This window comes from Fusarium odoratissimum (genome assembly GCF_000260195.1).
Source record: "Fusarium odoratissimum NRRL 54006 unplaced genomic scaffold supercont1.50, whole genome shotgun sequence".
Classification (NCBI taxonomy): Eukaryota; Fungi; Ascomycota; class Sordariomycetes; order Hypocreales; family Nectriaceae; genus Fusarium; species Fusarium odoratissimum.
This window is the reverse complement of record NW_022158730.1, coordinates 55,411-78,455: the sequence shown is the minus strand read 5'-3', so window position 1 is coordinate 78,455 and position 23,045 is coordinate 55,411. Positions and strand designations below refer to the sequence as shown.

The following is a 23,045-nucleotide window of genomic DNA, read 5'->3' as shown; positions in this document are numbered from 1 at the left end:
CCAAAGAGGAAGCTTAAAATATGTCTGCTCTCGTGTAGACTATAGCGCAGATAGTATCGACTCAACATACTCTATCGGGGCTTTTCTATGTGGCCTTTTGCTGAATCCACCGGCCTTTGCCCTTTCAAAGTGGGATGTAGTCAGGTGGCCTGACGTCCGTAAAGACGACTGACATAGGATCTGAAGAGGATTGTATAACTGGTTGGCCTACAATACTCATCTCTTGAGCACTGCTTACACGCGGCCTACCAAAGCAGTGCCCGAATAAATTTGCTTCCGCGTTTCAGTAAGTGTAAATGTAATGGTTCAACTTTGGGTTTGCCCCGAGTTTTCAAGCTTAAAAGAAGTACAGCACTTTTGCTTTTACATAAACATTATTCCTTATAATTGTTAAAGAGATCATGCAACTAAACGCTAAGCATCAAGGATGCCGAGGCTACGTGAAGTGGAGATCCCCAGTCATCACTCCGTGATCTAACAGCACTACCAATTTAGCATTGTGTATACTCCAGCCCATAGCTCATGTAGGAAATTTGCAAAAAGTCAAGGAGGTGCACAAGATGAGTCTCGTCTCCTTCGTAGACTTTATGAAAAGTATTGGCTTTATGACCTTTCCAAGAACATAATTTAGATGGCCCACCTGAAACGGCGTTGGCAGCCTAGAAAGATGCGGCTCAAGTTCAACGCGCAAGTAAGGATTAAAAGCATTCTACGTTAGAAGGGATTTCATTAATCTCGACAAGCACAGTAAAACAACATCCGTTTATAAGCCTTCCGGAGTTGTTCAACTGGTAGGAAAAGCCGAGCAAAAGTTTTACAGACCATTTAGCCGGGCGCTGGCCAGTTCCTTACAAGAGATGGCCAAGGCAAGCTGAAAACGACGTATTGTTCAACTGATTCGCCACCTTTGAAAGGCTCCGCGCTTTGGAGGGGAACGATTGACAACCAATTGATCTCGCTTGATCAATTGCATGGAGTCCCATAATATGGTTAAGTGTATGCTATCTCCGAAGCTATGAATAAAATCACTCAAGTAGGCTAGCTCAGCGCCACATAATCAGCTTTTTGTCACATGCAAGCCAAAAGTCTAAGACAAGTATGCATAATATTGGCTATTTGTGATATATAATATCTTTATGCTGGAAAGCAGGTAGCCAAAGACTGTTTGTGGCGTGATTCTCTCTGAAAATGGACGAAGGGAAATGCAGTTGGGGGGTCTGGAACACTGGTCAGCCAGCCACGAAACCCAGTTTCGGAGCTGACCGTTCAAACAGTTTAATCTGAATTTATTGATATATATTTAAGCACTTTGATCCCTCTCCATCGTGCATTACATTCTCTTCTATACCTACTTTAACAAGTCTTGATCGGCTACAACAATACCAAAAATGGACCTGGAATCAATGTGAGAGTCGTTGAGATGTTGAACTTGGCATTTGCTGATTGAATACTAGTTGGCAACACCTCAAGGAAGCCACGGGCGCTTCTGCATCCCCTGCCCAATCTTTGATAGACCCTTCTACTGGTGGGATTTTCCCCATCTCCATCGTCGAGAATCTTTTTCGATATCCGCTGCAGAAGCTAGGAATTGCCGGAAAGCAAGAGAATATGATTCCTCCAGCTACACCAAGTAAGAGTGATCCCCCTCGAGAGGTCCTCCTTGGATCTCATGTAGTGGCGGGGATGATCGGCAAGCTTGTGGCTGCTATTACCTTAATCCGGAAACCGGGTGTGCCGCCTTATAACTTTTCGTCAAATCCTGCCCCAGACCCTACTCACCATTGGGCTATCCTCGTTGGGGACTACTACCACGAGCTTGGTGGCGACGTGGAGTTTAACATCCTATACAATAACGACAAGACATCAGCACAGACCTTTCTTGGCTTATGGGAGAAGCCAATAGTGATTGGCAAGACTACTTTTAACGACGAAGCTATCCGACAGGCTGGTGAGTGACACTTTGGCAACTGGACTACTTAAGATTGACGTTTATGTATAGCCGAAGATGTCATCAAGGCCATGGTGCCAAGATACAATATCTACAATAACAATTGCCAGCTATTTTGTATGAACTTAGCGGACGCGATTTGCGAGGGTGGCCATGCTACGCCAACGACTAGCTGGCAGATGAGACCTGTGTTGCAATCCGAGCCAGCAAAACGTGTACGTGAGATAACACTTAAGCAAACTCCCTTCATACCTCCGATCGAACTAGCTTAAAGAAAGGGATCTCCAATAAGAGGCTGTTTTGTATATACTCATTGGTTGAATTTGAACGTGGTGTAATGCGTCAACTCAAATGTGATATACACTCCCCAAGTGCACATCGCCAAGATTGGAGTTGAATAGACTAGGTGAGGTAGGTACGAGCGAAGGTATTGTTTGGGGAAGAAGAATTTCCACTCACGACGATGTAATTCTCAACGCCAATCTGGTGAGAAGTAACCCAAGCAATGTGGAAAGTTGATGAATGGAACACGGAGTCTGTAGACAATCGTCATCTGGGCGCAAAGCGATGTTTATAATATAGGTTCCATTGGCGCTGCGTCTTACTAACTTTACAGAGAGAGAGAGACAGCCAATGCCAAAATTGGTAAGATAAGACCAGCACAGATTATGGCCTTAAACGTGTGTAAACTGTAATAAAGCCTAACTGGAATTACAGTTAAAATATACTACAAAGAAAACTAACTACTATGCCGTATGGTAAGGTGAGTTCTATCACCGATGAGCTACATTGAATAGCCTGTCTTTTCCACCGCTGTCTTATAAGCCTTCCTGTCCATCATGTTTGCCAGCCATTTACTGATCAGCGGCCAATCCTGCCTCTCCGTTCCCAACTTCATGGCGAAAATGGTCTCAATACTGAATCCCATCATGATATCTGCCGCAGTAAGGTCTGCTCCGACAATGAACTGGCCCTGGCTGGGACCTGATTCAAGTTCCGTTTCCAGCCACTGCAATGCGCCGCGCACCATTGGCGCAATCGCAGCCTCCAGCCCGGGAACATATTGTGCGGCCTCTTTTGGCATTCCCATCCGGGCCATGATAATCTATCGACGTTAGAGAGCCCCCTCAAAACAGTGCAACACTAATCGAAGTCGCCCATAAGAAACACTAACCGGAACGGCATTTAGCATAAAGGTACCCTCGGAAGCTTGAATCCATTCCCTGACACTTGCTCTGGCATGCGATTCCTGAGGTATCAGCCGTGAGGCATGGTCATACGTTTCGCAAAGGTACCTATATCGATTAGCAAACAACAAAGCCGCCAGAGAAGACAGTAACACTGCTCACTCCAAGATAGCACCACTTTCCTGGATTACCAGATCCCCATCCTGAATAGTAGGGCTAGTCCCAAGCCGAGTGGGAATCTTGGCTTTAAACTCTGGTGGCGCTAGACCATTCGCTGCCCTTGGCGAGGTGACCAGCTTGTACGAGAGGCCAAGTTCTTCCAATAGCCAGGCAATTCGGATTGCTCGGCTCGCATTGAGGAAGTAAAGAGTGATATCTGGCTGTTTGGTTGACATTGTAAAATGTATGATGATTTGTATATCTTTAATAATTGGTGGCTTGAGGTATTGCTGGCAGACTTAAGGAGGAAAGAGATAGGCTGTGAGACCGATGACAGGAAGAGTGTATATAGGCATTTAGTGATTCGGCTTGCGGCAAGACTATTTACATGATAAATCCGAAGTGTAGGTCATCAATCGGGACAATTACCCTGACCTCCGTAGGTTGTATACCGCAGACTAAGCGATAACTGCACTGCAGTATTCTAGAAGTAGTTAATAAGTATGCAGGCTGATGACCAATCCGTCCTTGCAACGTTATTGCCCCGGCTTGCAGTAGCATGTGCCTAACTGAGTTTTAGAGAGTATATGCAGAACAGCTGGAAACCGTGCTTTCTTGTTGCTAATTTCCCGCTTTGTAACTATTCCTCATTATCGTACGATAATGAGAAAAGTATTAGGCTGACAAATTGTATGTCAGGATGTCGGCTTGAAGACAAAGCGTTGCACCGGAACTTTGACTTTGATCTATTACGCATTTTCATCGAGATTGGTAGCGTCTGTGTTAAGCTAACGCAAGGCTCCTGCATTATTTATTGGCTGTTATGACGTCTGTCTGTTGTAGTTAGTATAGCTTGGCCTTTAAAGCCGTATTAATTCCAAGCATAAATTTGGGGGCTTGACCCCATCCAATGCTGTGAGTATATGCAGCAGTGTAATATTTTAGCGCCAGACGGCTTCCTCATATCCGGCCGCTTTATCCGCTTAATAAACACCGCAGCGCCATCTTCTGTATTATAGTTATCAAGGCCTGCAGGTTCCCAGTGCTAATCTCATTGAAAACAAGAGCTAGATCAAAGAATAACATAAGATGGAGACCTCCGATGATCATGTCGCAGGTTGGCAGCAGTCCTGATACAGCATGGTATACACTCCCGCTGGCGCAATATGGGCGCATCCATCCATTCTCTATCAACCAAAAGTCCAACGCATCTCGCCAAAGCATTACCCGCAAGTCTTCTTAGGTAGATTCTCGGCTGGAGATTCTCAGACACAGAGCCTTCTCCGTCTATAACAGATATGTTGCAATTAATCTGATCCATCGTGGCGCAAGCGCGGTGAGTGCACTGGACTAGTCCTGAGTTCTCGATGATCTCTTTAAGCGTGGTATATGCCCCGACACGACAGGTTCCCGCGGCACTGATGAAGTGAAGATCGACGAGCAAGCCGCTGGCAGACTCTTCAATGAAAAGCTTGACATTCAAATCAGAGCTTCCTGTGTCCATACCAAGTATAGGGATCGAGATATTGCCGCCCAATGACTCTGTCACACTACCTTTGTAATCGACTTTGTATTGGGGAGTATCCTCGAAAGAACGGGTGCCTATCCAGTCGAACCCTAAAAGACCATCAGACCTGGTGCCCGTTTTATCCGCGATGAAAGAGTATTGTCGTCCGGCATTCGTCTGGATTACTCCAGGTATAACATGCAGTGTCACTGCCTCTTCTGGTCGATCTGACACATTACGCAAGATGTCAAAATAGAAGCATAGACCCCCAACAGAAGCGGCAGTAAATGCCTTGCATCTCTGCAGAGGATATAAGTCATTGGTAAACAGAAACTGCGCCGTATGGTATACTGAAGCAAGGTCGAGACGTCGTACGAGATGAACAATATTTCCCCAGTAAGCTTCACGATGGGCATCGCCTCCATACCATTCTCCAAAACTAGGATCGGTCATAGCCTCACCAGAGTGGAGTTGGTAAATGAATCTCAAGCCAGAGTGATAGGGCTTGAGATCGGTGTGGATTCGAAGAGCAGCAACATTCCAGACAAGGAAGATAATGGTCTCGGCAAGTACGGGAAGGCAGTACCCCCTCATGGATCTCGAGTAGTCTCCGGAACAGTAATGACAGTTGCAGGTGCGTGCCAAGTTCTCCGAGGCTTGATTATATGCCTCAACAGCATCGTCAACAGGCATGTTCGTGTCGAGATCAATGTTGGGACCCAGGAGTAAAAGTTCAGGGAACCATGAAGTAGCGGAATGCCAAAATCCATGTCCGTATTGACCTGGTTGAAAGCCGAACCAATCGGCACGGTCATTAGAATTGAAGATGCTACTTGTATCCGAAATGGTTAAGCCTCGAAAGACCCGTGCGGAGGCGCCCATTAGACGACCAAAATCTTGTCTGGCATCCAGAAGGTGCCTGAAGGAGTCACCGAACGTTGTTGAAAAGCACTTATTCCATGGAACGGTCCCAGATATAATGGAATCAAACCGCTGCTCATGGGCCATGACGCGATCAAGAGAGTTTATGAAGTATGCAGTGCTGTTGACCTGGACCTGGTTGGTGGACTGTGCTGTCCCGTATATGACCAACAGACGGATCGAGTCATCGTTGGTCGTGGACTTGTAAATCGTAGCATTATCGGCACTTCGAATCTCGACCTCCAAGCCGAGGAAGTAGAACCCAATAGCAGCGATCCATCCGCAGGATCGACCGCCCGTCAATGTTACCGAACTCAGCACACCGGAGGAAACACGCGCCACAGCGAGCAAAGCTCTAGCAACATCTGCAGCCTCATCCATGTATTCCTCGCTCACGTAAGGGTGATGGAATGCCATGAACTGCTCCGCGATACATGCAAAGGTCGTGGACTTGAGAGTTCCGGAGCAAGCTCCTACTAGATTCAACCATTGACTAGCAGAGGGACGTAGATGATCAGGGGCGTCACAAACATCAGCCAACCTGATTAAGATTTCGGCGCACGTCTTTGGTGGATGAATTTCAGAAAGACATGCACATAGCATCAGGCACGTCAGTCCTTTGCCAGTCTCCGCAAGGACTCGCATTATGTGCTTGATCCCAAAGCCAAACCAAATGGCATCTCCGATGGCAGAGAAGCTCTTCAGTTCCGCAAGCGCCTTAATGAGACGTTCATGTCCGGTGGCGGACAATTGAAAGAGAGATGACATTTCCTGCCCCACGACGATCGTTAGCGCAGAAACGTCGGCAGCTGTAACGCGTGCGAGAATGGAGATCGGCACAGAAACGGACATTCTGGCGATCTGGACCCAGTCAATAGAGCCTTGCTGCTCAAACGGGCCGCCCGCGACAACCGCAGACGACAGGGTGAGAGTATTTGCCATAGCCGATGTTTGTCGAATATTGAAGCAGAGATGGAGTTTTGCAAACCCTTCTTAAAGGTAGTATACTACTGAGAATGCTTGCAACATGATACCAGAGATAGGTGCGCTTGATGTGATCATAAATAGACAAGACATCGTCAGATGATGAGATGACCGCGGCGGCAGGAGATAATTGCTAATTGGAATTGTATTTTCAACCTGTACTATGATATGGCAAGCTGTGATTGGTATAAAGACGCATTGTGCCGTTACATATCATCAGGAGGTAAGCACTAACACTGCTGAGGGGCTCCTATCAGAGGTCGCTGTGGAGAAACGATTGGGGGAAGATTCGCAGGGCGACTTGCATGCGCCGAGTCAAAGACAAAACAGATATGAATTAATGAGACTCTACGCATAAATGCTAGATGCTTTCTATCCATCTCGCTCCAATACCCCATGTCACTACCCAACATCATCCATTACAAAGTCCACCAAGGAAGATTATACCCCACATAATATATGAAATGGCTGTTCTGTTCCTCCATACGCTTCAAGACTTAGGCCTTAGGCTTGTAGCACTTGTACTTGGAGCTCCAAGCAGGCTTATCAGCAGGACAAGCACATGATCCATTATCATACAGCTGTCCACTCTTGTAGCAGACACACTTCTGAGTGCGCTTGTCCCAGCCCGCATCGCTTCCACAATCAACCTGGCACTTTCCAAGGAGCCAGACCTGAGGAGCAGGGCAATCGCAAGACTTGTTCGAGGCAGTGAAGACCTTGCCCTTCTTATCGCACACACAAACTCCTGCGCGGTAGTTGTATGAAGCGTAGTCTCCACAGTCTGGGACGCAGCGACTGCCGTCCCAGATAGGCTTGGCGGTAGGACACGAGCAGGTCGCGCCGTTGCCATTGAACAGCTGACCGCGCTTCTCGCAGACGCAGTCGTTGCGGCGAGAGTCCCAGTGAGCGTCCTTGCCACAGTCCTTGTGGCAGCTTCCATCGGACCAAACAAGAGAACCATCGCAGGCACAGGTCTTGCCGTCCTTGGTGAAAGTCTGGCCTCGCTTCTTGCAGACACAGGCATCCATGCTGACAGTCTTGTGGTTCCAGTAAGCAGCGCTGCCGCAGTCGGGAATACACTTGCCCTTGAAGGCCTTGTAGTCGGGGGCGTCGCAGGGACACTTGAGGGCGGACTTGTCGAACTTGGTGCCTTCGGCAAGGGTACAGACACAGGACTTCTCGTCGCTGCTGAGGGAAGCTTCAGTGCCGCAATCGATGATGCACTTATCCTTGTTATCGTTGAGCTTGATAGTGAAGCCGTCCGAGTTGGTAGTAGGGCAGGTGCACTTGTTGTTGTCGGAGTCATAATTGGAACCAGCGATAGCAGCGTCACAGCCGCAGGTGTAGCCCTTTTCGGAGTTATCAGGAGTGTAGGTAGCGCCGGCGGGACACTTGGAAGTGCACTTGTTATCGCCGGGAACAACTTGCTTGTCATCGTCGCAAGCACACTTGGGGCCAGCGTCTGCAGTAGCCTTGGTGTAGTGCTCGCCGACGTTGGGGCAGTTGCAGGTCCAGTCGGAGCCGGAGTCATCGTAGGTAGCACCATCAGGGCACTTGTTCTTGCAGCTGTTGCTTCCATCGAGGTACTTCTTGTCGTCCTTGCACTTGCACTCAGCAGGCTGACCCGCATCTCCATCCTTGACGAACTCGGTATCGGGGTTGGAGCACTTAGGATCGCAGGTGAGCTGGTCATTGATAATAAGAGAGTCATCGTCGCATTTGCAGACCGGAGCGTCACCAGCGTTGTCACCATCCTTAACGAATGTGGTTCCGTCAGTAGGGCACTTCTTGTCGCACTTGAGTTGGCCGTTGATCTTCAGGGACTCATCGTCGCATTTGCAGACTGGAGGATCGCTAGCATTGTCACCATCCTTGACGAATGTAGTACCATCTTCAGGGCACTTCTTGTCGCACTTGAGCTGGTCGTTGATTGTATAGGCCTCATCGGTACACTTGCAGACTGGGGGATCACCGGAGTTATCGCCATCCTTGACAAACTCTGTGCCGCCGTTGGGGCACTTCTTGTCGCAGACAGGGTCATCGCCAGGGTTATCACCGTCCTTGACGAATGTGCTGTCACTGTCACACTTGGGAACGCAAGCACCACCGTCGAGCTTCATGGAAGGGTCGTTGCATTTGCAGATAGGGGCACCCTCGCCATCGTCCTGACCAGTGTAATCAGAGCCAGAGACTGGGCACTTGAGTTCACAAGCATCGCCGGCGCCATTGAGCTTCTTCTTGGAGTCGGTGCATGGGCACTTGGGCTGACCCTTGTCATCGCCGTCGTACTTGGTTCCGTCAACAGGACACTTCTTGGTGTCGCAGTCGCCGTTGTCGCCACCGCTATACTTGAAGTCGGGGTCTTTGCAAGTACAGCTTCCGTCGGTGTTATAGTCGGTGATAGATGCGGGGCACTTATCAACGCAAGATAAAGAACCGGTATCCCATTTCTGAGAGTCCTTAGAACACTCACACTTGTAGCTACTGCCATCAACAGTGTATGTAGCGCCAGGGCACTTGTCAACACAAGCACTGACACCATCATCTGTCTGACTGTCGGGGCAAGCACAAGCTTTGTTGGAGTAGGTGAGCCATTTGTTCTTGCAATGACAAGCCCACTTCTTGTCGGTACTGCTGTACCCGAAGTCTGCATCATCACCGCAGTCCTTGACGCACTTGTTACCAGACTGCTTGTAGCCAGAGTCGCAAGTACAGAATTTGCCAGAGCTGTCAATGGTGGCGTGGATGATATCAGTGCAGATGCACTTGTTGATCCATTTCACCTTTACAGCAAGGTTGCCACAGGTGAAGGGGTCAGCTCGGGCAGAGAGGCCGTTCTCAGATTGGGGTTGAGAAGCGGCGACGGACCCGAGGGTCAGGAGGAGATTGAGAGCCAAAGACTTGATCATGGCTAAAAGAATGGAAGGGCAAACAAAAAAAAGAATGAATAGACAAAAGTCTGGTGATCAGCTGTTGAGAGAAGCTGGTTGAGTGCCTGGAGATCGGGACTGGAGGGAGAGATCAGAAGTTCTTATAAGGAAGTGCGCTCGGTATCATCGCGAGATAAAATCGATAGTTTGCTATGGTGTCGCTGATGGTCAGCGCCTCTTTCTCCCCTGACCCCAAAAAATCTCACGATAATAGTTTCTCGCAATCCAGACCTCGATAGGTCCTCAGCGCTAGACCGATGTCACCGCGGCTGGTCCAATTCGGGACAAGGCGCTTCCATATCTCCTTTACAGCTCTCAGTGGCGCGAAATGTATGCATGAGTTATGGTTAAGGTGTTTAAGCAGAAGCCTCACACGGTGAACAGATATCTGAAAATGCGTTACTTCTGCTGGAAAGCAACCCCTTTTCCTTCAGCCACGATCGCCAAACCGTTCAGGGGACTGATTAGGCCGGGCTAAGAGGTTTGAGGATGTCACTGTCACAGTGGCGGAGAAACGCCACCAACCTGATTGAAGAGTCGGCCCTCGGTTTTGCTTCTTGTCAGAGTTGGACAAGCTGACTTTGTTGGCGCAAAAAGAAACAAATTGCCGCTATCTTTGTATATTTCCGACTATTGGGATCCAGACCTTAGGTTACTAGGCTTCAAGATGCAGCTGAACATTGAGTGGAAATTAATGGCGGTTGTCCGACTCAATATGGTCTGCAATACGATGAATTTGTTATTTGGCAGTAAATTAGAATTTGGCAGAGAGTCCTTTACGCAATTGTTATGGCTGTCTTCATATAGGCTACAGTGACTAATGGAGATATATTTATTCGTGGTGTAAGTGACATCGGTTAGATCATCATTCGCGGTCTATGCACCAACTCTAACAGCACAGATCCCCGCCCTCACTGATCACTTCATCATGGTTATTGAATGGCCAAACCAATTTTCTATAATAATAAAGCCGAGGGCCGACGAAAATCGTCCCCAGGACTTGATCTCGAGGCATAGACTCCAGTTCAATACCCACGTCCCTGTCCATGCCTATGCGGGTTAGTGTCGATACCCCTGCATATATCGGAGTCAAGCAACAAGCGAAGTATTTACCGAGACAATGCGTGATTCGAGACTCAGCGCCAGGACCATTAGGTCCCAAGCTGTTCGTACGACAAGAGTTGATGAGATCATGCTGCAGGTATTCACTGCGCATTAATTGCAGCTGATTTCAGTAACTGCCTGATCTTTCTCTTGTCCGTCATTTTCCCTTTTCCCCTGCTTCTCACACAGCCCTCAGGGCTTCAGCCTGCGGTAGAATAACTGGCAAGTCAGCTGGTGGCTTCGCAGTGCACGCTTCTTTAGAACTTCGGGGACGTCACATGGCCAAGAGATGGCGGTGCGGGGGAAATTACAGGGGACCAACAACGCTAAGTCCCACGGGCGTGGCTTCGGCCTGTCGCTGCGACTCGCGGTCCCTGGGCTGGGCTTGTTTTTTTTAGCTGGAAGCATAAGGTTTGCCTTCTTGTTTTGAGAATTATGCATCATTGTTGTTAAGCTTAGCTTTATGTCTTTTTTAGTTTGCTTGTTAACCTTATTGAAGAGTGATAAAGTCCAAGTGTTTGAGAGACAACGTTGTAAAAGGACATTGCTGTGATCGTTGGTACACTCCAGTTTCCTTGAATGGGTATCTGGTCTAGCATGGCTTGACTCGACACAAGGACCCAGTGCCCGATCCTCCCCAGTTCATGGCATTCATAAGGCTACGGGTCTTAAAGATCCTGCGTCAGGCATCTTGAGCGGCCGACATTTTCCAACTACTGAATTTGGTAAATCAATAGATCTATGAAGTGGCTGAGCTGATTTCTGAACCAGGACAGCAAAAGTCTCCCCCCTGGATGTGCCATTCATCTTTGATCTAAGGGCCAATAATTAACCACTGTCCCTAAAATTGTACAGAAGCTCAAACAATAATAGTTAGGTATTATCACTATCGCCTTTGGGCTCAAGCAGCCCGGAGAATCGTGGGAGTGGACGAATGCTACGGATTTTATCTACTTCCGTCGCTGGCTGCTTCTGCGCTCCCGCCCAGTCTTATCAAAGTCCCCAAGGACTAAGCAAAAGTGGTCTGAAATCACAGACGTTAGAGGGACAAAACCTCCGGATGAGCATTCAGCTCCGCCAAGAAACGGATATTAAGCTTTCTCTCAGCCTTGAATCCCCTGTTTGTGCGCCATATAGCGGACGTTGAAACGTGAGGGGCAAGCCACTATATCCATTTGGGTGACCAAAGGGACCCCGCGACGACTAAACGACGCCACGTCGGAGCGTCGGCGCGTTGGCACCAGTTATCTTCTAGGGGAATGATAGAATTGCATGGTGGAAATTTGGGTGCGAGTAGCTGGCTTTCCGAGTGCTCTTGATCACATGAGATTCTCGATTAATTTCAATGTTTCTCTTGAACGCTTGCTATATCTATGTCTGATAATAGAAATCCCGGAGTCACTAAGTAATTTCACAATCAGTATTCTAAACAGCGCCTTCAGATGCAAATGTTCTAATATTTCAGTGGAGCGATTTGTCCCAAAATATCCATTGTTACCCCAATTCCTCGGACTTGGCGATTCGCTAGAGGTGCAGTTTTTCAATAGTCCCGTCTCAGCCAGTCACTCAAAGACTAATCTCCACATTTTTCCGGCTCGTTGAATCTAGAACTCAGCCATTGAATAATTTTGCACAATTTATCCAAACGGATGGAAGGTAAACGGTAGTCTTCCGTTTTGAGAGGCTATCGTTCTTTAGCATTACCTCTTCAATCGTTGTGAATGGGTGGATTAACGTATTTATCTGGTTTGGCTTGCCCTTGCATAATCTGACCAGTTTCCCGCGTTGTACCTGCATTATCCGATTAAGTTATGTCAGTATGTCACTGAAGACTTCGTGAGTTCGTGATACAGTGAGGCCTCTTGTCAAGTCCCAAATGGGGAGACATTCGATAGTGGCTGTCAGTGGCTGCTTTTAAGTTGGTCGCAGAGGTGAATCTTGCTGGAGGATTGTATGCCAGTATCTATCATTAGATACTGTACTTGCTGAATGGAGCTTTACCTGCATTATGCTGGGCAAGAAGTGTATTTTCTAACCTTATAACTGACTCATAAACTTAATACCACCATGACATTCTGATTACCCTAAACCTTTCTTTTTAACCTTCTTCTTAGCTATAATAGCACTAATAGATACATTATGATAAAACCTTTATTAAATTAACTTTTTCTAATATAAGTGTTTATTAATAAATCTAAAATCTATATATCCTACCTATAGGAAGTTAAATATATATCAAAGACATCTTTTATCCTTCTAATAAGAGGTAATTAAGTTATTAATTTGCTTTTTATAATGTTAGCTTTATATCAAAATAATTAGTCAGACATTTAGTATCATATTTAAGTCATAAGCTAGATATATCATTTGCAGCTAAGAGTTATGGCTATGGGCTTATATCACCATAGAGAACTTAGTAGCTTTACCTGAGAGTCTGCTATGCTTATCTATACTACCCTTGGGTAAATTTCCACAACATAGAGCTAACCGAACACCAGGTCCTAGCCATATTGCATGGAATTCGTGCACCTGTCCATGTAGCATGGCCAAACCGTATGTCTAGGCCCAGGCAGTCCCCTTCCACCGCTCAAGCGCGAACGCTTGGTGCAAGCAACGCGATAAATGTTCAGTGACCATCCTGACAAATGGCACATATCGATTTAGTCTAGAACTCGGCCTTCCTCGAACCAGAATCATTATGTCACTACAACAGAACAAGGCTTAGCTCACCAGGAAGCAGAGCTTTGGGCTTTCACCTCTCTTTAACTGGACTTCAAAGAGGCCTCAAAGGTTTGTGTTTCTTCCTGGGAACATTGTACCGGCTAGATTACCTTTTGTATGGTCTAAAATTAGTTCTTTGAGCCGTATAGCATCTGAGTGTGTTGCCTAGGGCTTAGTATAAGGGGTAAGGATAGCTAAGTAGGGCTGACGGGGGACTGAGGTAGGGCTAATAAAGAGCCATAAAAGCAGCGGCCTGTGTCAGCCCACGTGTCACTCAAGTTTCGTCTCCGAATACCAGCAGAGTGATATGAAGTACCCCAATCGCATAAGACCCTTGTATTCCCTGTTGAATCTAGACATTGTTCACGAGTCGTAGCCCTACTCCAACTCTTCACGGAGATTAGACAGAGAATCATTGAGGCCAGGTTTCATCGGGATTGAGTCAAGTCAGTCAATCATCTAACACAGTCGGACATTCGCTCGAACGAGAAAACCCGTGTGAAGGCCTTTGGATTCTGGGTCATGCTATGGAAGTTGACTGCGATTAGAACGAGTTAAATTAGATCTAATATGCACTCTGATAAGTAGCAAATTTCCATCCACCCAAAGCACTTCTTTCCAGCCCTATGCGCGGCCCGTCACCTCCATTTCTCTCTTGGAACATATGATCTACCTTTTCCACTGCGGTCTCACCTTTATCCACTTCAAAATGCGCCGCAATGAGTGCAGTAATGCCGAGTCTCGCTTGTACGTCTCCAACGTCACTACTTGAAGTCAAAAATGCTCGAACTGTAAGAAACAGTCCAAGTATTACAAGCAAAAAATTAGCAAGGAGCAGACATGCCAGGGGACCTTTGGGAATCTTAGCTACCAGATTTGAGGATCGCGACTGGGCCTCTTCGGCTGGCGCGGAGAGTAAAGCTCCTCCAATTGCACCCATGACGGTTCGACTGTATGTTTCCGCGAACTTGTCGGCCACCTCTTGCGCCGTGTCACTCTGCCAGACGTCCAGACTTGTTTGCTGGAGGATATATGAATCGCCGACATGAGTATATCCTTCAGTCCCCATCACAATGTTGGTAGTGGACGCGTTGCTCGGTGAGTATGAGAAAGATGTGACAGATCCATTTATCGAAGTGTATCTCCAGTCAAGTACCTTGGTACTACAAAGCAATGCGAAAAGAGTTGATCCATGGAGACCGCTGGTTATGTTGGGGTCGTCAATCAAACCTCTGTTGGGGTTGCGGCCCAAATTCTGATTGACGCTAACAATGGCGGTAAAATAGTATGGATTTGGCAGTGATACAAGGGAGGAAACGTTATTCTTCATTGATGAATCGGTGAAGTAAGTGAGGACCATTGCATCTACCTGAGTGGTCGGTATCACTCCCTGGACTGCGCCAAAGTCGCATTTATAGCTGGCCTGCGGACCGCTAATACCGTTTTCATTTATGCAATGTTTCGTGACAACTTGACATTGGGAAGATGCCCCGAATGACGTAGCTGTGTAATCCAAGTTGGCATTTTGACTGGTTTGTCGAAGGCCTATAAAGGCGTAGCTTTTGCCAGTGGAGTCGGCGACTTGCTGGACCATGTTTGTGCTGGAGACGTTGGCGAGAAGCTCCAGTGAGGGCTCGCTGTTAATCAAAAAGGTATTTGCTGCCGCACTGTTGAGCGTACAACCCCCTGTGAAGGTAGTGTTGATGTTTGTGCAGTTTTCGTTGAACCTGAAGCTGGCGCTATCGAATGTTGTCGGCGAGAACTGAGTGAAAGGGACAGTCTTGGTCACGAAATGTAGCCATGTATCCGTGGCGAAGACCAAGATGCTTGATCGAATCAGCGAATTTCAATATGAGAAATAGCTATTGGCGTTGGGTACTTACCTCAGGAGCGAAGCCAGTGCTAGCATCCAGGTCATGAATGTCAAGGGCTGTGTCATTGGTGCCCTCTTCCTTTTCGAGGTAAACACATAGGTTATGCAACTCCATAAGGCGCTTAAAGAGGCATTGCTCATGATGCGAAGAATGAGGGCATACTGCCGTGGAGTTGGCTGTCGGGTTCTATCGCCGCTCTGACTCGCCTGGATCAATGTCCTAGACACTGGAAATGAGACCAGGGTGAGAAGAAATGGCAGAATTAGCGGTGCCATAGTGCTAGACCACGACGCGACGATTATTAGGGTGGTAGCAGGGAAGTCAACATAGAGAACGCTGGGATCTGCTGTTGCCGCAGAGGCAAAGCTTGAAGATATAGGGCTCTTGGGAATGACTTGGTAGTGAAAGACGAGGCCGAGAAGTAAAGCAGAAAAGGCAACTAGAGGGATCGACGATATCATGCATGCGAGCCAAATATCTCTAGCGACCCCGCGGATTCGGGTGGTCGGATTTGGAACCTCCGTGGTAGGTGTAGGCATCGTTGGCTGGTATGTATAGTTGGGTTCTGGCCCTTGGCCGTAATGGTTGGAAGACTTCATGGTTTCAGGTAGACTGTCGCTGACGGAGTGCGGGGGACCCCAAATCCCCCGCGTGGCAGATGCAAGCCCTCTTATAGAGACATAGTTCACATTGAAGCAGCATGGAAAACCCAGGCTATGTCCTTGTATGTCTTTCTACTTCTTTCCCACCGAGTCTGGACTTAAATAGCTTCAGGTGGCTGCCAATAGTTTCGCAGCCTTGCTTCCAGCCCTGTGGGGTTGAAAATCTTGATGTGTCGCTCGGGGAGTTAATTGGCATGGCGTAATGCCGCGGTCCAATGAAAGACTGCAAAAATGCCCGCTCATTAACGGACATTGCGCACAGGCCTGCTTCCCAAGCAGGCGATTCATCCGAGCGGCGTGACAATCAAACAAAAACATATATTTCTTAGAGTGCCTGTTCGTTCCCGGCTTCAATAGAGAACTACAATACCCTCCTGCAGTAACTATTTGCATCCGACTCGCAAGCTAGCTCGGTTATGCTCCCAAAATACTTCATTTAATATAACATACACGATAAGCGAGCAGGACAGATAAGCAAGCGGGATAAGAATTACTACCTTTCTAAGATAAATTATAATAAAAATACTATAAACTATCTAATTAATTAATTCTAATTATTATACTTATCTCTAAAGGCCTTAATACCCTCCTAATAAGTTCTTATATTATATTTAATCTTACTATAAGTTTTATATTATTAAACCCTTAGTTATATTAAACTTCCTTAACTATTACTTCTTAATAATTTAGCTATTACCTAGATATCTATATCTATCTAATTAATTAAATCCTAACCTTCTTATATAATTATATTCCTTTTATTTTATAGGTATATTCTTTTTGCCTTATATTACTAGCTAAGTATATTATTTATCTATAAAAGCTCTTAGTTCTTAGCCTTTAATAAGGTAATCTTATATATATTTCTCTTTATTATTTTAGTAAGAGATTCAAAAGCTTTAAGGATTAACTTTAAGAAGTTATTATAATATTATTTAATTTATCTCTAAAGGTATTTAGGTTATAATCTAGCCTTAAGGATTATATTTAAGGTCTTTAATATTATAATCCTAGTAGTTATATTATATATATCTTATAAATTTCTCTACTCTGCTTATTAACTAGGAAAAGATTAATACTTATAAGATTAATAGTATTTTAAGATTATATTATTCTAGGACTAATAATAACCTTATATTATATTACTTTTATAAAATTATATTTAATATATAAATTACTTTTATTTATATTTTTATAAATTTAAGCTTATTAATTATTAATAAAACTTTTTTATATTAATTAAGCCTAATATATATTAAATCTACTATTAAAAGATATAATACTTTAATAAGCTTAATTATATACCTTATATAATCTACTAATAATAAACCTAATATAGCTTAGTTTATTTATAATTAGAAACTAACTATTATATATTAATAGCTCTTATTTAAATTATATTATATAATACTAAGTAATATAAATATAATAATTATTTATATTAATCTTATTTAATAATATTTTTTTTTTAAGTTTATAAGTTAGCCTTAAAAGGTATATTTAAGTATCTCTAAAGTCTAATATAATTTAAATATTTATTACCCCTTAGCAGGTAAAGCTTTATTAAATTAATATTATTATAATTAGCTGCCTTAATTATAGCCTAAACCTAGCTGTATATAACCTAGCTAGAGGGCCTTACTTGCTCTTTTGCTAGCCCTAATCTTCTTCCTGTAATTTACTTTAAAGGCCACTTTATTACTAATCCCTGTAGATACCATACTTAAATTATCTACTGCGCTTTAATAATAAGTAATTTAATTTAACTTCTTATACCTTATAATTATAACTACTAATAGTATTATAGCTTTATTGCTATAATACCTACTATTAAAAGAAGCCTATAATTACCTAATCCTAATAAGCCTTATTTAATAAATAGCTATAATATAACTTATAAAATTAAGTAAGCTATTAAGAAAGATAATTATAATAAGCTTTATAATATAATAATAAAAATTAGAATAAACTAAGAAAAAGAAGATAATATTAACTATATTAAATTAATAATCTTTAGTTATAAAATCCTCCTACTTATATAGCCTTATTATTAGCTAATTAATAGAGGCTTTCTTAATTATAAGATAAAGCTACTTTATAAGCTAGAAAGAAAGTTACTTAGAAGGGTAAATCTAAGCTAGAAGGAAAGGGAATTTATTAAGGCCCTTTATAGTAGCTTATATAATAAGTAGCTTAAGGCTATTTAGTAGTAGGCTAAGGAGGTACTAGAGAAGACTAAGCCCCTATAAAGACCAGGCTGGCCATAGTCTTAGACTATAAGAGCGCAACTATATGTAATAAATAAAAGAGGGGTAATTATAGGGTTCTATAGAGAAATAGGAAGAAAATATATTAAGTTTTTTATAAGTTTAATTACCTAAAGTTAAAGACTTAGGGTTATAGTATTAGTATTAGTAGTATAAAAAGGGTTAAATAGGTTATAGGATATAATATATAATAAATTTAATAAATTAGCTAAATATTAATATATTATTAATATAAATAAGGGCTTATTTAATAATATATTATATTTAATATTACTCTTATATCTATTAATAATAATTAGAATATAAATAATAATTCTAAGAGTAATATTAACTTTAATATTATTTAACTCTATTAGTAGATAATTAATATAATAATTAAAATAAATAATCTTAGGTAAGCTCTTATTAAAGTAATAAAACTATAGGCCTAATAAGTTATTAACTACTAGAATATTATTTAAGAAATATATAACCTTACTATTATTATAATAAGTAAAAAAGAAATAAGAGAAATCCTTAAACTTAATATATTTAAATTATTTAATAAAAACCTTATTAAATTAATTATTTTCTTTATTTAATACTAAGCTTATATAAGTTACTTTTTAAACTAATTTATAAATAATAATAATAAGATTATATATATCTTAGGATATCTTAAGGGTAATATTACTTAGTAATTTTAACTTATATTAAAAGAAATTATTATTATATTAAAAGATAAATAATTATCTTAAATCTTTTAAATTTATAATAATTATATTAAGTTTAAAAAAGCCTTATAATAAGTATTTAAGTTAATTAATAAAAAAAACTAAGTAAAAAGAAAAATTAAAATACTTTAATAAACTAAATTAGCCTTAAAGTATAAAACTAAGTTCTTTTAACTAGCTATTAAACTAAGATAAGACTAAGAACTACTTATATTACTTTTCTTTAATAAACTTAAGGAAATAATTTAAATAAAACTTTATAAAAAGGCTAAATTTAGGATATTAATTAATTATATTAAAAGAGCTATTAAAATTAATAATATATAATTTTAATAGAAAATCTATTATAATTAAAATAATTAAAAATAATAAGGAAATAAATTATATTATAATACTAATTAAGGAAAGAAATAAAATAATAATACTTCTTATTTTTTTTTTTAAGTTTATAAGTCAGCCTCGAAAGGTATATCTAAGCATCTCTAAAGTCTAATATAATTTAAATATTTATTACCCCTTAGTAGGCAAAGCTTTATTAAGTTAATATTATTATAGTTAGCTGCCTTAATTATAGCCTGAACCTAGCTATATATAACCTAGCTGGAGGGCCTTGCTCTTTAGCTGGCCCTAATCTTCTTCCTATAATCTACTTTAAAGGCCACTTTATTGCCGACCCCTGCAGATACTACGCTTAAATTATCTACTGCCTAGTAAGTAATATAATCCGACTTCCCCTATACCTTGTGATCGCAACCGCTAATAGCATTATAGCTTCCCTGCCACGATGCTTAGAAGAAGCCTGTAGGCACCTAATCCCGATAAGCCTTATCTAATAAAAGGCCATAATATAACCTGTAAAAATAAGTAAGCTATTAAGAAAGATAATTACGGCAAGCTTTATAATATAGTAATAGAAATCAGAATAGACTAGGGAAAAGAGGATAATGCTGGCTGTATTAGATTGGTAATCTTTAGTTATAAGATCCTCCTACTTATATGGCCTTACTATTAGCTAATTAATAGAGGCTTCCTTAATTGCGAGATAGAGCTGCTTTATAAGCTAGAAGGGAAGTTACTTAGAGGGGTAAATCTAAGCCAGAGGGAAAGGGAATTTGTTAAGGCCCTTTGCGGCGGCTTATATAATGAGTGGCTCGAGGCCATCTGGTGGCAGGCTAAGAAGGTACTGGAGAAGATTAAGCCTTGATGATATATAGACCAGGCTGGTTATGGTTATGGACCATGAGAGCGCGAAGGCAAGGGGGACGGCGTACCGCGTGATCTGGGATGGAAGAGGGGTGATTATAGGGTTCTGTGGGAAGAAAATATATTGAGTTTTTTGTAAGTTTAGTTGCCTAAAGTCAAAGACCGGCGTCGGCGGCGTAAAGAGGGTTAAATGGGTTATGGGATATAGTATATAATAGATTTAATAGATTAGCTAAATATTAGTGTATTATTTATATAAACAGGGGAATACTTCTTATAATACTAACTTTAAATTAATAATTATTAAAATAATTAAAAAAGATAAATTTAAAATTACTTATTAGAATTATAATAAGAAGGGATATTATAATTAAAATATAAAAACCTTATTAAAACTAACTAGAAGTATAAACTAATTCCTAAAAATAAGAAAATTAATATAATTAAGAAATATAATAAACCTTAAATAGTAATTAAAACTATTAATATAATTAAAACTAAATATAACCTATTAAGACTAAATTCTTTTATTATAATATATAACTTATTTCTTAGTAAGAAAAAGACCCTTAAAAAATACTACCTAAATTTAAATTTAAAATAATAACCTATTCTAGGATATTTTACCCTAATAATAGAAGTCTTATACTTATAAAGTAAAAAAGAAAAAAAAGAGAAAAAGGAAAAATATAAAAAGAAATACTAATATTAAGTAAAAAGAGATAAGATAATTAAACTTAAATAAGTACTAATACCTAAACCAGAGATATAACCTACTAAAGGAAGAATTATTATTATAATTAAAAAGGGAAAAAAAGTTAACCTTAACCTAGATAATAAATTAAATACCTAATATATAATAGATAAAATCCTTATAAAAGTTATTATAAAATAACTAAATTAATATATTAATAACCTAGGTTACTTAAAGGCCTATTAAATATAAAAAGAACTTAATACTAAATATATTAAATATAAAGAAAATTAAACTATTTAAAATATAAAAATTATACCTTAATATAATAAAAATAGAATTTATTTTTAAAATAATAAATATTAGAAATATATAGAACTTATAAGAGAATATATAATTATAAAATAAGATAATAATATTTATATTTAAGTATATATAAAGGAAGTATTAAAAAATCCTATAATACCTAATAAATATATTTAGGCCAAAAAGGATCTAAGGAAATACCTAGATTATTTAAACTATAAGTAAATATTATAGGTATTATATATATAATACTACTATTTATAATATTAGTAAAGTAAAATAGTAAATAATTACTTTCTAATATAAGTTTAAGAATATTAAGAATAAAAACCCTACCTAATTATTAATATAATTAAATACTAAGTTATAAAAAGATATAAAAGATCTTAAGTAATAAAACTAAAGCTTATATAAAAACATAAGAATAAGCTTTAATATATATTTAAAACTCTTAATATATTACTTAATAAAGGCAATAAGTATACTAAGAAATTAAAATAATAAAAAAAGAGTTATTTGATAATATACTTAGCTAAATTAACTAAGATATTACTTAATAAGAAGAAGAAGTATCTTAAGATAAATAAGATATTATTTAATAATTAAATAAATAATAGTTATAAAAATAGCTAAAAGAATTTAAATAAGAAAAAAAAAGACCTCTTATTAAAGAAAAAAAAGCAGATATTATCCTAAATTATAAAATAAAAAAAATAAAAGCTACTTATTAATAAAAATTAACTATCTAAAATAAATATCTTAATAATATTAACTATACTAAGAGTAAATATAATATAAATTACCTATAAGAAAAAGGCATATACTATCTATAATAAAGTAGTAGATAGGTAAAAGAATAATAAAAACTAAAACCCTAGAAAAAGCTTTATAAATAGCTATAAAAGAAAGCTAATAAACCTACCTAGAATTAAAAGTTAAAAGTAAAGATAAGTAGTTAAATATACTTATAAATAATAAAGCTAATATAAATTTTATTTCCCTTAAAATAATTAATAAACTAAGGCTATTATAAAAAAATAAAAAGGAACCTTATATTATAAAAGATAAAGAAGGAAATACTTATAGTTATAATAATAGGAGAATTACCTAAGAGATTAATTACCTTAAGGTATTTATTAATAAGAAAAACTAAGGTATTAATTTTAATATTATTTTAATATAAGAATATAACTAAATACCTAGATTCTTATAGCTATTATATTATAACTTATAATTTAATTAAAAAACTAGCTAGGTAAATTATAAAGATTACCCTTTAGATAATAAAAATAATTTAAATAATAATAATATAAAATCTTAAACTTTAATTAATAAAAGTAATAAAAATAAGTATAATAAAGTATTACTTATTTTAAAAAGAAGATAATATAAATATTATAAAAGTAAAATCCTAAGTATTATTTAATTATATTTATCCTTAACTTATATTTCTCTTATTATATTATCTTATAACCTGATTTAATTTATTATTAACCTGCCGAGCTAGCCTTAGTCTGCTAATATTTATAGTTTTTCCCTAAATGCTAAAACCTTTTTTTCTTAATTTGCCTTTTTCCTCCTCTTTTCCATCTTACTTCCCCTCCTTTACCTTATAATAGCCCTTAATTCCTATAATATAATATTTACACTATTAATTTAACTAACTAGACTATATATTTTAACTCTATAAACTATGCCTAATATAGACTATTACTACTACCTAATATAATTTTATTAATAAAGGCCTGCTACTACCTTAATATACCTTAACCCTATTTTAAGTAATTAGCTAGGTCTTTTAATACCTTTATTTAGCCTATAATATATCTAATAATAAATATATTTTATATAATACTATAAAG

At 39.9% G+C, this 23,045-nt stretch overlaps 5 protein-coding genes across 5 annotated transcripts; 1 reads left to right on the top strand and 4 right to left on the bottom strand.

The window, feature by feature from the left end:
- Window positions 1-1,388: 1,388 nt before the first annotated feature.
- Window positions 1,389-2,220, top strand: FOIG_15272 (uncharacterized protein; the record flags this gene model as incomplete). The annotated part of the gene is made up of 3 exons (XM_031216625.1): window positions 1,389-1,405; window positions 1,455-1,948; window positions 2,000-2,220. The coding sequence occupies 3 exons, from the start codon at window positions 1,389-1,391 to the stop codon at window positions 2,218-2,220; spliced, it is 732 nt and encodes a 243-aa protein (XP_031053609.1).
- A 512-nt stretch (window positions 2,221-2,732) lies between these two features.
- FOIG_15271 (uncharacterized protein) lies at window positions 2,733-3,530 on the bottom strand (the record flags this gene model as incomplete). Its single annotated transcript, XM_031216624.1, has 3 exons — window positions 2,733-3,053; window positions 3,123-3,243; window positions 3,298-3,530. The coding sequence occupies 3 exons, from the start codon at window positions 3,528-3,530 to the stop codon at window positions 2,733-2,735; spliced, it is 675 nt and encodes a 224-aa protein (XP_031053608.1).
- Window positions 3,531-4,533: 1,003 nt separating this feature from the next.
- On the bottom strand, window positions 4,534-6,664 carry FOIG_15270 (uncharacterized protein; the record flags this gene model as incomplete). Its single annotated transcript, XM_031216623.1, has 2 exons — window positions 4,534-4,581; window positions 4,646-6,664. The coding sequence occupies 2 exons, from the start codon at window positions 6,662-6,664 to the stop codon at window positions 4,534-4,536; spliced, it is 2,067 nt and encodes a 688-aa protein (XP_031053607.1).
- A 539-nt stretch (window positions 6,665-7,203) lies between these two features.
- FOIG_15269 (uncharacterized protein) lies at window positions 7,204-9,618 on the bottom strand (the record flags this gene model as incomplete). Its single annotated transcript, XM_031216622.1, has 1 exon — window positions 7,204-9,618. One exon carries the CDS (start codon window positions 9,616-9,618, stop codon window positions 7,204-7,206), a length of 2,415 nt encoding a protein of 804 aa, XP_031053606.1.
- Window positions 9,619-14,029: 4,411 nt separating this feature from the next.
- On the bottom strand, window positions 14,030-15,937 carry FOIG_15268 (uncharacterized protein; the record flags this gene model as incomplete). The annotated part of the gene is made up of 2 exons (XM_031216621.1): window positions 14,030-15,290; window positions 15,348-15,937. 2 exons carry the CDS (start codon window positions 15,935-15,937, stop codon window positions 14,030-14,032), a joined length of 1,851 nt encoding a protein of 616 aa, XP_031053605.1.
- Between the last annotated feature and the right edge of the window lie 7,108 nt (window positions 15,938-23,045).